A 12,297-nucleotide genomic window follows, 5' to 3' on the forward strand; every position below is an offset into this window, starting at 1 on the left:
TTTCAGGTTTGAATCAAGTGAAGGAACTAAAGGTCTAGACTCACTCATGCAAAGCACTGTCCCCGAGTCTATAGAGTCCACCACGTTGAACTGCCATGTTTCTACAGTAGCCAAGAAGGGACAAACGAAACACTTGCTCTAATAGGGGCGTTTACATTTTTCACACATTTGACGGCCACTGTAGTTTCTCCTTCGCGCTTGGAAGAGCAGGGTGAAGCGAGAGAGTTGCGATCTACAACTACATTGCCAGATGCCACTAAATCCTACACACTGGACCTTTAAAAGTTTGAAGTATAGTTTTCCTAAATCAGTTCATTTCTTCTAACAAATGTGCCTCAAATAAAAATGTCTTTACACTAATGTTTTTATTAATTTGTAGAAAATAGTACAAATGCATAGACATATATAATGAAAAACAAAAAAAGATACATTTATGTAATGAAACACTGATTCTTCTTCCACAGTGGATGTAAACAAGGTAGTTTAAATATCACAACAATACAGATACTCACTCATAACTTCTGCTTTCTCCATCACAGAGCACTACCCTTAATCACCCAGAAAAATGAAATAAGAGATGCATTATACTTTATAAAATGGGATACACAGACATTTCAGGAGACAAACAAAGACTCCAGTATATTTCACAGTGTTAGAAAGACAGAAAGAGTCTCTGGTGGAAATAACCTATAGTTAGTGAGTGTACAATCATGGAGTAACTGGAAAGATTTGACCAGAATATAATGAGAAATACTCTCCACTCCCTCAAGTTGCCCTTTAGCAAGGCACTTAACCCAGAAGTTTGATGTTGTAGTATGAAGCCTCCAAGACTGAATGTCTAATTTTTTGCTGTCTGACTGCAATGTTATGGAGGTCACTGCTGAAAACGGCAATGTAAAACGTTTGGTTGAATAAATACAGGGTAGATGAAGGATTGAGGTATGGTTGAAGAGAAGTGAATCAATTTGAGTCCGAACACCTTCCCTGAGTTTGAAATGAATCACCTGTGAATTAAAGTCAGTTCTGGACAGCCAAATTTCAAAACAGCTGCAAAGAATTTGAAGCAAGACTAGCTTGATCTGATCTGCGAGGAAAAAAATGCAGCAATTATAACTGAATCCGAGAAGACGGAAAGATGTTCTCTTTTTATTGTTATTATTATTATACACTATATGGCCAATATTATGTGGACACCCCTGTCAGTATAAAACATTTATGTACTTTTGATCTGGCTTTTCATGGTCAGGGTAAGACACCTTAGAAATTAAGGGTAACCTTTATGCTACAGTAAAAGCATTTTAGACAATGTGTCCTTTTATATTTCATTTTATATTGCCCCTGTGTACAAATCTAGGTCCACAAATAAATGGTTCCCGAAATTGGTGTAGAAGAACTTGACTGGTGTGCACAGAGCCCCGACCTCAACCTCCATCCAACACCTATGATATACTGGAATACCCAATGTGAGCCAGGCCTAATCACCCAACTTCTGTAACTGTTCACACGATGTGACTGAATGAGATCAAATTCCTGTAGACAAGTTCCAAAATCTTGTAGAAAGCCTTCACAGAAGAGTGGAGACTGTAATAGCAACGTATTAATGCCCATGGGTTTGGAATGAGATGTTCAACAATTACACAAGAGTGTAATGCTTGTGTGTCCACAAACTTCTGGCCATATAGTGTAGACATTTTGTCTAAGTAGAAGTGGCATCACATGACTAATGTACATAGTTCAACAGTTGTTGACTGGTAATAAAGTACACTATCCGTTACAGTCTTATGGAGGTGGAGCGCAATGAACTTAAATGGCCTCAAGATAGCTCAGAAATGAACAAACTGGCTAATTGCTAATCTGCTCTTCCAGGCTACGGCTAATTCTAACCTCTCAGGCAGAGCGTTGAACCAGTATGCTTTTAAAATGGTTTGTTTTCGTCTTTTGTTGAGCCAAAGTGTCTACCGATAACAGTAGACGCCAAATTTCAGGAAGGGAGGGGGGAACCCGAAGCTACGCACCCCTGGTTCTGGTGGGCCGCAGTAAGCCCGGGACTTTGTGATAGGATAACGGACACTCCCATCAGCCAACCAACCAGCGTCGCAGCGGTCCAATCCCATCAGCCTCCAGGCGGCGTACAGCTGGCCCACCTTGGCAATTTGACCTCCACTAGTGGCACAAGCCTGGATCGCGTCTGTGAAGTTGAGCCTGGTCGGGTGCTTTGAGAAGTACACAGTCCCTAATGCAGAAGAGAATCATGAACAGATTGTTTTGTAGTGATATTTGTAGGTTTAAAACATTCACACACACTCATACTGACCCTTGACAGCAGGGGAGAAGCAGAAAGCATCATAGTGGTGGAGGAGGCGATGTCGTTGTCCGTAACTGCGCAAACCAGAAGCTAACTCCAGGCCCCCACAGCCGTCGCGTGGGACTGTGATTGGATACTGCACTGTGCCATCAGCCAACCAGCCAGCGTTACACCAGTCTAGCCCCTCCTCCCACGCTGTAAAGAGCTGCTCAGATGTAGCCAGAGTGGAGTCCTGATCCTGGCATGCTTGTTGGGCTTCAAAGAAGTTAAAATGGTAGCGTCCTTTCTGAGACTGGTACGGGAACACCACGCCTATAGAAGGAAGAGAAGTATATTATAACAGTTTTTATGGTCATACACAGCAATATACAGGCAGGCCACCTGATAGTTAGAGACACTGCCCCTTTACCAAAGGGTCTCATCCAAGCTGACATGTGTTTGATGTTGCATCGTGTATCTGAGTGCAAAAAACCTGCACTGCATTTACTAGTTCAAACACTGAAAGTGTATTTTTTAAAGGTGCATTAATAAAACTCAAACTCAAACACAGCCTCAACATATTACCAACTTACTAAGTTATGTTAACATGTGCCAGATCTCTAACCGAGAGAAAGCAACGTTATCAACCCACGGTCGCGTGCCTGGCCACTTGATGAATGTAAGTCCAGTTTTTACTCTGTTTATGTCGGTTCTCTGGCAGCTCCTGAGAAAAACATTTGGCTGTTTCAGCTGCTATTTTGTTTATCCAATTAATGTTAATCTGGAACTTTTTCTGTCTGTTTGGTGATGGGCAGGAAGTGTACAGTGGGTTTATCAGAGCTTTTACGCAAAAAACAGCTGCCTGCTGCTGCTGCAAACATGGCTGATATGATAAGACAATACAGTAAATGTTCCCTAACACAAAGCTAAAAGTGGTAGAGCTTTAGAGCTTGCCAATGTTTTATATTCACTGTGTCTCATTTGATTTGTGGTAATTTGATTAACTGCACATTTATTCGGTAATATGAACAACTGAAGCTGAACTAAAATGATTAAGGCTTTGAGAAGGGCCCTGCATTATTACCTTGTAGTGTGACAAAATGTACATGGCACACGTATCCCTGTATAAACATGTGAGATTAACAAAATGACCACAAGCAAGACGTCAGTAGGGGCCCACCATGGATGTTTCTGGTTTGCTTCTGTGCTGTGCGGCCCACTGCACATGCCCAGTAGTGTTTCTCTCTTAAATCCCACATATAAAAAAAACGTTTATCTTTTCTGTTTAGCAAACATTAGACCTGTATAAGCAACCTCCAAAAATGAAATATTAAAAAAAAGTAAAAAATTGACCTTGTTTGCTGTTTGAGCTCTCAACATTTTTACTGACGCCTTTTCTATATTGTTTATGATGGTTTATGGGGAAAATTGAGTCCCTGGGTGGTGGTCCTGTTAGGGTAAATGGTAAATGGACTGTACTTGTATGGCACCTTTCTTGTCTTCCGACCAACAGAAACTAACGCTCATACACCGATACACAGCATCAGGAGCAATTTGGGGTTCAGCATCTTGCTCAAGGACACTTTGACATGCAGCAGAAGGAGCTGGGGATCGAACTGCCAACCATCTGATTAACGTTAGTGTACGACCCGCTCTACCTCCTGAGTCACAGCCGCTCAATCAAGCTCTCGTGATACATGTGGGCACAGATTATGTTTTTATTTTGGGGCCTTTTAGTGGATTCAGTCTTGCTCTTATCTACTGCAATGTTAAGATGAAAGTACAAGATGGAAGTCAAAAAAACATTTTGCATAAACTGACTCATGAGTTTAGTGTTCTAAAGTCTCAAACTCACTTTAAAATCCTCACATAACATTTCACCTTCATCAACACACTTAGACATACACACACTCGTTCCTCACCCCGCAGCTCCAGCTCCACCGTCACACTCTCATCCTCCAGGCCGTCAATCACCTCACAGCGGTATCTGCCTGTGTCATTGAGTTGCAGCTCATTGATGACTAGAGACATGTCCCCTGGTGCTGAGCGTCTCAGGCGCACCCGTCCCTGGAAGCTGCCATAGCTGCGATGGCGGTTGCCCATAGCAACCATAACCTCAGTTTCCCTGGCGGAGGCTGCAGGGGAAACAGGTGCACTGATGGAGTTGGCAGGCAACCAGGACCATTTGACCCGGGTCCTGCGTGGTGCGGTCAGTTCAGGCTCGTAGTGATAGTGACAGGGAAGGATGACACTGCTCCCCCTGGCGGCCGACACTGCGTGCTGCGGGGACTCCACATGGAGACGAACCCCGTTGAAATAGACTGAACAGAGAGAGGACACAAGCAACAGGAATACAACATGTGTCAGGCAGTGGAATCCTAACTTTGTTCTCTATTGGATTACTTACAGTGATGATTAAAGCCAACTCTCTCAGGTATGTGCCTTTAATCTCTGCTGTGTGGACAGGCAGTACTGGACTGGCCAGGTAATGAAGTGGGATGTGATTGGTGTGCTAATAATAATTCTTATCTTATGGTTTAACCGATCCCACCGTGGACCTTTTTGACATTTATGGTTTAACCGATCCCACCGTGGACCTTTTTGACATTTTGAATTCTAATAGTGGGGAAAGGATAGCTGTAACTAATAATGAGGTAGGTGTCCCTGTAAACCCTGAAACTAATACAGCAATTATTGATGTTATTAGTAACACTTGTGCTCTCTGTGCTATATGTTAAAATGTCTGCTGTGAAAAAGGCCTGTGTTTCATATGTATTAATTCTGAGGTTTGGACCATTGATTGGTAAATGTGACGGAATTTCTAAAAATGTTCTCAAGTTTCCCATCCAAAGCAATCAATCAATCAATTAATCAAGTAGGTCTTATAAAACAATTATCTCCACGGCAGCCAACTACAACAGTAAAATCCTGCTTATTAATGAGTAATAATAATATAATAATATATAATAATAATAGAACAGCCACATCTGCTATTTTTCAGCATTAAGTACTTTTACTTTTTATAATTTAAGTACATTTTCCTAATTATGCTAGCATACTTTTATTTAAGCAACATTTTACATGGCACTGGGTATTTTTACAGTGTAGTACTTTTACTCAAGTAAAGGGAGACTTAACACTGAACACCTCCTTCACCACTGGAAATGAGCAAACTACAAAGTCTACAAAAGACTTCATGCTACAGAATCTGTTTGATTTTTATGTTTAGGCCAACATAAACATGGTCACTTTATTTTAGTTAAGGTAAGTAGATGTAAAGTGTTGAAAACTGTTCAGTACCCCCCCCCCACACACACACACACAGGAAGAGGCAGACAGTAACATAAACCACATCAATCACTAGCTGTGTTTGTTCTTGTAAACCAGTTGACTTCCTGGCCTCCATGAATTATACTTATCTTCTCCCCACATGCAGGTGTTATGATGTACACAAACGAAGCAAGAGTTTGATCTCACACACATTCAGCAAACACACACGCGACACGCACCACACGCACGCACGCACACACACACACACACACACACGCACACACACACACACACACACACACACACACACACACACACAGAGAGAGAGAGAGAGACAAGAGGACCTACTCTCTCCGTTTCCGTTTCCGTTGCTGATGTCCTGGTAGTGAAAGCCATTGTTGTACGCGGGCATCCTGCACTGGCCGCCGGGCAGCAGCAGGTACAAGCAGGCGGCCAGTAGGGGGCGCAGTAGACTGAGCATGATGCTGTCCTGTGCTGTACCAAGGATCAGAATAAATAGTGCGCTCTTTATTCTATTCAGCAGCCATAAATACCGGGAGGAGGACGCTGTGACTGCAGGCTGCAGTGTTTGGATAAAAGCCACAGTCGAAGTAAAGACATTATTTGTCACAGCGAATGAAAACAGTCAGAAATAATGAATTAAACTCTTCTCAAAAAAACTCCAATTACTTATATCTTATGCGAGACAGAACTTTTGGTTGACAAGAGTAGTTTTAAATGTTAAACCCCTGCCTTCATCTCACACATGTGAATCTGCATGCAAAAACACGAGCTACCTTTTAAAGTAGCCTTATCTACCTTTTTATTGAGTCTGCTCACCTACACATATGGAAATATATTTTCACAGCCAAAATCGATGAAAACCTTTAAAATCACGTGCACTGTGCTCACCTATGATACATTACAGACTACAGAACGATGTGGATGTGGATTGTACAAACACAAGAAACTTTTCTCACACCTCATTAGACAAATCTTACGTTTAATATCTTTTCTTCACTTCTACCGTTCGCAGTTTCCTCTTCATCTCCCCCTGCAAAGTATTCAACCTCTATAATATATTATATATATATAACGCGGCTGTGCTGCCTTACGAAGTATGAAGCGCAGTTCCCTTTAGCTCTCTGAATTACACCATAAATTCATCCAGCCTGCCTCAAACAGAAAGCGAGCGACCTACCTGCGGCTCCAATCCGGCTCAGGAGCCTCTGTTGTGGGGGAAATGGTCTAGAGTCGTAAAAAGTCACTCACAGATAAGCAGTTGTCCGCCCAGCGTGTCTTCTCTTCATGCCCTCCTCATCCTCTGCTGTCTCTCCGCTCACCGGACCGTCCTGACACTCGCGCGCGGTGACGTCACGGGACGAGGCATCCTCTCTGTAGTGGTCGGAGCTCCGGCGGTGGGAAGTGTTCAGACACTGTAATGTAAGTACTACTACACTACAATCGATTGATTAATGGACTAATTATTGCACACCTGTACTGTAGTTCACTTTATAACAAGACATATTTTATAAGATCTTTGTATGTTTGTATGCTGAAGCTTTGTCTAATTGTTAAGGTACTTAACTACAGCGGTAAAATGGTAGTACAACATTTACCTCTGGAGTGGAGAAAGACAAGACTACCTAAAGACTAAAGTACCTGAAATCTGTAATTAAGTGCAGTAAATGTACTTAGTTACATTCCACCACTGCCATTGTAAACATCACTATTACCAATAAGTACTCACTACACTTACCATAATGTACAATTGTGATGCTACTTTATACTTCTACTCCCTTACAATTCACAACACAAACCAAGATTAGAGAGAAGTCTGAAACAATCCATTAAAATGTGTGCAGCAGAACTTTGTTCTTTTTTCTCCCATTAATCATCTCACAACCTCTCATCAGATTTATCTGGACCCACTGGACTGAAGAACCACACTGTATATGAAGTAAACTAAACTAGCTCCACCTTAACAGGCTGCAACATTAAAATTCAGTCCAATAATTTCATATAAAATGATATTTCAGTCACAGGGGAAATTTAGTACTTTAAGTTTATTTTGATAATACTTCTGAACTTTTACTAACATACAGTAGGTGTTTGAATGCTGAACTGAACTGGCAGTATTTGTAAATGTATAAGAAGTTGACCTGCGAAAGTGTAACTTTTAATGTGAGTTTTATTTGAATAGTGACATTTAATCAAAATATTCCATCGTATAGGCTGAAAATGAACTCTGCAGTTGGCTGCAGATTGAAAACTAAAACTAAACATCTAAATGTGAGTAGCAAATTAAAGAATATCACTTAAAGTGATGAAGTGTTTTCATTTTCCAGTTTAAAAACTCTGTTAGGACAACAGTGATACAAATACAAATACCTGTGCAGATACTAATACCACATCACCCCATCTTGCACACAGATGCAACCTGAATTCTGTTTGCATCATTGTTGTTTAAAATTATTGGGGGTCAGGTCAACCCAGTTGACCCCTGTCGTGACCTCATCTCATCGTGGTCAAACCCAACTGATGTTTTTTTTCTCAACCAAAGTTTTAAACATGTAATAACTAGACAGCTACACTTACACAACATAAGTGCAAATATAAAACATAACCTTAAGCTTCATGCCTAAGAATTATTTTACACAAACAATAATCCTTTAGTAATTTTACTAGTTTTAAGTCTATTTAACAGCAGAAGAAAATCCCCATTAACAGTTAACAACACAGGTGTATTTTACTGCTTTCTCTGGATGATGCATCCCAGACTGAACTGACTCTGACCCTGGAGTTTTAAAATATAAATAAGGGATATCATCGGAAAAACACTTGTAAAACGTAATGCATGTGACGGAGTAACTCTAACCAAGAAAAACTGCACATATTATTTATGACAACAACTAACAAGAAGCTGTTTGGTCTCCTGTCTTCTCAAACAGCAGCTTTGTCAAAGGCTACCAACTTCTGTATTCCTGGTATGTTGAGGCTGACAGAGCATATTCCGTGCCCCTGTTTTGCCATGGCCTCAAGTAACACAGCAAATATTGCCACATGAACTCATATATCAGTCATTAGCTGAAATAATAGCAGCCGTGGTGGAAAACAACAGCAATTCCAGTTCTCCGCTGGGGCCTGAGAGAATGTGCTGCTGCTGCGCTGCCGCCTGAATATCTGACTGAAGTCTGGTCATCACGGTGCAGATGGAAGCTGCCCTCCTGACACTGGCACACGGTGAATCCTGAAGCTCTACTAAATATTACTCCCTGACATGACATTGCCTTCCCCCAGAAGAGCCAAAGCACTCAGACTCCCCCAAAACTAAAAGCTTGAACCTCTCTGCACGCTATGCTTTCCTATGTGGTCAGCCGATTATAGCCGCTGATGTTTTTAGTGTGACTTGACTGACACCCAGCTGACATAACAAAAACCCAAGACCACCACTTTCAGGAGAGGGGGGGGTCTTGGGATGTTGAGGAAAAAGCTGCCCCGAGCCCCTGAAGGCAACCAGGAAGTTCAGCGTTGAATTTTAAATCACTGTTGTGGTCAGTAATCAAGGATGGTTTTAGCCTTTACTATTTCTTCCATCCTCTTCTTTTTTGAAACATAAAGTTACATTACACCAAATATTAACTACAGTGTAACAATACAGCTACTCCAGTGGCTCTGTGAGGCTGTATTTGCGGTGCATTATTATAAATAAAAAAAAAAAAATAAAAAAATTCTCACATGACAATTCTGATGTTTATTAGGATCTGCGCATTCACCACCTTTTTTCGGCAAGTCCAAGCCTAGATGGCCCGGTAAGTCAGGCTGAACAAAAGAAGAATGCTTTTGCCATTGCAATGAATAAGTTTTGGGCGAGCGCCCACGGGGGGCCAAAAATAAAAATATAAAATTAAACCATTTTTTAAAAAAAAAAATTAATGGTTTTTTTTTTTGGGAGAAAAAAAAAAAAAAAAAAAAAAAAAAAAAAAAAAAACAAAAAAAAAAAAAAAAAAAAAAAAAAAAAAAAAAAAAAAAAAAAAAAAAAAAAAAAAAAAAAAAAAAAAAAAAAAAAAAAAAAAAAAAAAAAAAAAAAAAAATTAAAAAAATATTGTGTGTAAAAAAAAAAAAAAAAAAAAAAAAAAAAAAAAAAAAAAAAAAAAATTAAAATAATTAAATATAAATATATTATATAAAATACCAAAAGAAAAAAAAAATTTTTTTTTTTTTATTTTTATTTAAATTTTTGTGTCACCCCGCCTCCATTTACCCCCTTTTCCAGTCACTCTTCAGCTGTCACAATCGATTATAGGCAATAAAAAAATGGACCAAAGTGGTGGACCAAACAACAGACATTTCCATCACGCCATCCCGCTATCATTGCTAAAACCTAGCTATTCACTAAAGCTGAATATCTGTTTCCACTCAAGGGCATTTCAACTTTAGTTTGAGTTTATGTGACCTTGCAAACAGTGTAGCTGCATTAATATTACAGTCACGGCTAAAAAATGATAATCATCTAATGGAAAAAATCCCTGATCTGGGATCAACACCAACATCTCATCAGTTGTGGTTTGCCCAAAGCTGAGCTCCTCATGCCAGTTAACCCTCAGTATTCATCATGTTGTATCCCCCTCCTCCTCCATCCATTCTTACTTTCTTTTCTTTCCAGCCACAAAATGTTGGATAGTGTCATAAAATAAAAATAAAAACTTCACATTTGTCACAAAAAGAGGTTTAATTGACTCAATTAAATCATCTCTGGTTCAAATTTTGGTAAAAGTTGGAATATTTTTCATTGTTACTGACGGTGAATACCATGAATTACAGCTTTGTTTTGGTAAACCCTTCATACTCACTCCTTCTCTCCACCACTCTCATCCCTTCCCGTATTCATTACCATCTAAAATATGGGCTAAAGTAAATATATATGATGGGCCCAAAAAAGGGTTTGCTTCCTAGCCTGAGATTTCCTTTTCAGCCCTTTTTTAATGTTAGTTGGTCGGTCAAACACTTTAGTCCAGACCGAAATACCTACAATACTAATACTAATACAACTGTGGATTAGCAAGAAATTGTGTATAGTGATTCATGGTCCCAAAAACGATGAATCTGAATAATCTGACTTTTCTTCAAGCACGAGGTTGACATTTGTGGGGTTTTAGTGAAAAGTCTCTGCAACTATCAAATGGATTGCCAAGAAATGTGGTACCGACGCTACTGTAACAGTACCCCACCATGAGGTTTTTTATTTTATTTTTTTAGGATTTTTTGGATTTACATAATATTTGGTTCAAGAAATCATTTCCCGTTGGGGTGAATTGTAATAAATTTGGCGATCCTCTGACTTTTCATCTCAGGTCAAAATTGAAATTGAAAAGGCATTATCTAGAGCCAGTGTTTGGTTTGTCTGTTCTGGGCTACTGTAGAAGTAGGACTGTTCAACATGGTGGTCACCATGAAATGCGGCCCGCGGCATCTGTAGGTATAACGGCTCATTCTAAGGTAACAAAAACATAAAGATTCATATATTCAGGTGATTATACACTAATAATAATATAGTTATACAAATAGATCTTCCAAAATATTACATACTGGACCTTCAAGACGTATGTTATTTTTGTCTTTAAGGACAAAATGCAACCAGACCACAAACAAATAAAACTTGGTGGATTTCACTAAATCTCAAATCTCACTTTGTTCCCAAATTAAATTAAACTTTTAATGAAATTTAAATGGCATTCAGATTAGTCATCAACAGCTCCTGAAACCTAGCTTTAATGTGTGTTACCCACTGCAGCCCCGGCTCTCAGCCAGTGTGACAACCGTTTCCCCTCCCTGTGTGAGTCTAAGCCATTATCTCCCAGTGTGTTTGAAGAGAGCAGACCGGTGCTCTTCCCAAAGCCCCAGATGAAAGGTTTTGGCCTGAGGCCCCAAATACCAGCAGCCCCTGTGAACTGCTGGGTGACTGTGGCGTTGGAGGGGTGTAATTTCTGCAAAGCAGCAACATTCAGGCCCAGAGAGGCGAGCCGAGCTTGGTCCAGAAAGACGACATGAAAGAGGAAGAGATGACTGTGTGTGTTTATGTTTGCGTGGTTTGACTGACGAGCCAAGCAGCTGATGATGTCAGTATTGTGCAGTCACACAGTGTCATTAGCAGAGACTCTTCATTGGAAGGATGGTTAGTCACAAAAGGTTTGTGTCTGTGTGAGAGAGTGTGGTTTGAGTGAGACTGAAATGATTAGAGAGGAAGGCTTCAATAAAAGACCGACAGGAGAGTGAAGTGCAGGGCTCAGGGTGACAGTTTCCAGCTTGATTAAAAAGAAAAAGATTAAAATGAGCTGTAATAACGAATAAACACTACAATTTCCCATCTTTTTGTTACTCACTGATGTAAGTTTAGCACCGACCAAACATACAAAACACCAAATAAGGGTGTAGTTATGATCTTTACTATGTAAATACCACTCATCACCTGTCAAATCAACAGTTTCCAACATCTATTTGCACAGAAATAACATAGGATTTCGCCTTTTTTAGACGACACCCCTTGAGACGTAGTCTATGTTGGTACATACCTGATCTGAAATAGAAGTTGTTTTCCAGGAGTGGATCCTTCCTGTTCAAACCCGCTACGGTGCCTCCACTTTCCTGTCTCCTTTGGCCCAGTGCCCATGTCCATCCTTGGCCAGCTGTCATACCAGGAAACCAAACAAAGTGAAGCCTGGCACGCAGCTGATGGAGGTGCA

General features: G+C 40.2%; 1 protein-coding gene across 2 annotated transcripts; it reads right to left on the reverse strand.

Annotated features, from left to right (window-relative positions):
* Window positions 1-346: 346 nt before the first annotated feature.
* On the reverse strand, window positions 347-6,976 carry hapln3 (hyaluronan and proteoglycan link protein 3). Of its 2 annotated transcripts, none has more exons than XM_051382345.1 (5): window positions 6,756-6,976; window positions 5,903-6,049; window positions 4,207-4,605; window positions 2,315-2,617; window positions 347-2,233 (listed from the first exon to the last, which is right to left on the reverse strand). In XM_051382345.1, the coding sequence occupies exons 2-5, from the start codon at window positions 6,033-6,035 to the stop codon at window positions 1,956-1,958; spliced, it is 1,113 nt and encodes a 370-aa protein (XP_051238305.1). In that variant the 5' UTR covers window positions 6,036-6,049; window positions 6,756-6,976; the 3' UTR covers window positions 347-1,955. The 2 variants fall into 2 exon arrangements, with proteins under 2 accessions (XP_051238305.1, XP_051238306.1); XM_051382346.1 differs by having other exon boundaries at window positions 6,827-6,975.
* Window positions 6,977-12,297: the final 5,321 nt, after the last annotated feature.

The sequence above is a fragment of the Dicentrarchus labrax genome, unplaced genomic scaffold (genome assembly GCF_905237075.1).
Source record: "Dicentrarchus labrax unplaced genomic scaffold, dlabrax2021, whole genome shotgun sequence".
Taxonomy (NCBI): domain Eukaryota; kingdom Metazoa; phylum Chordata; class Actinopteri; family Moronidae; genus Dicentrarchus; species Dicentrarchus labrax.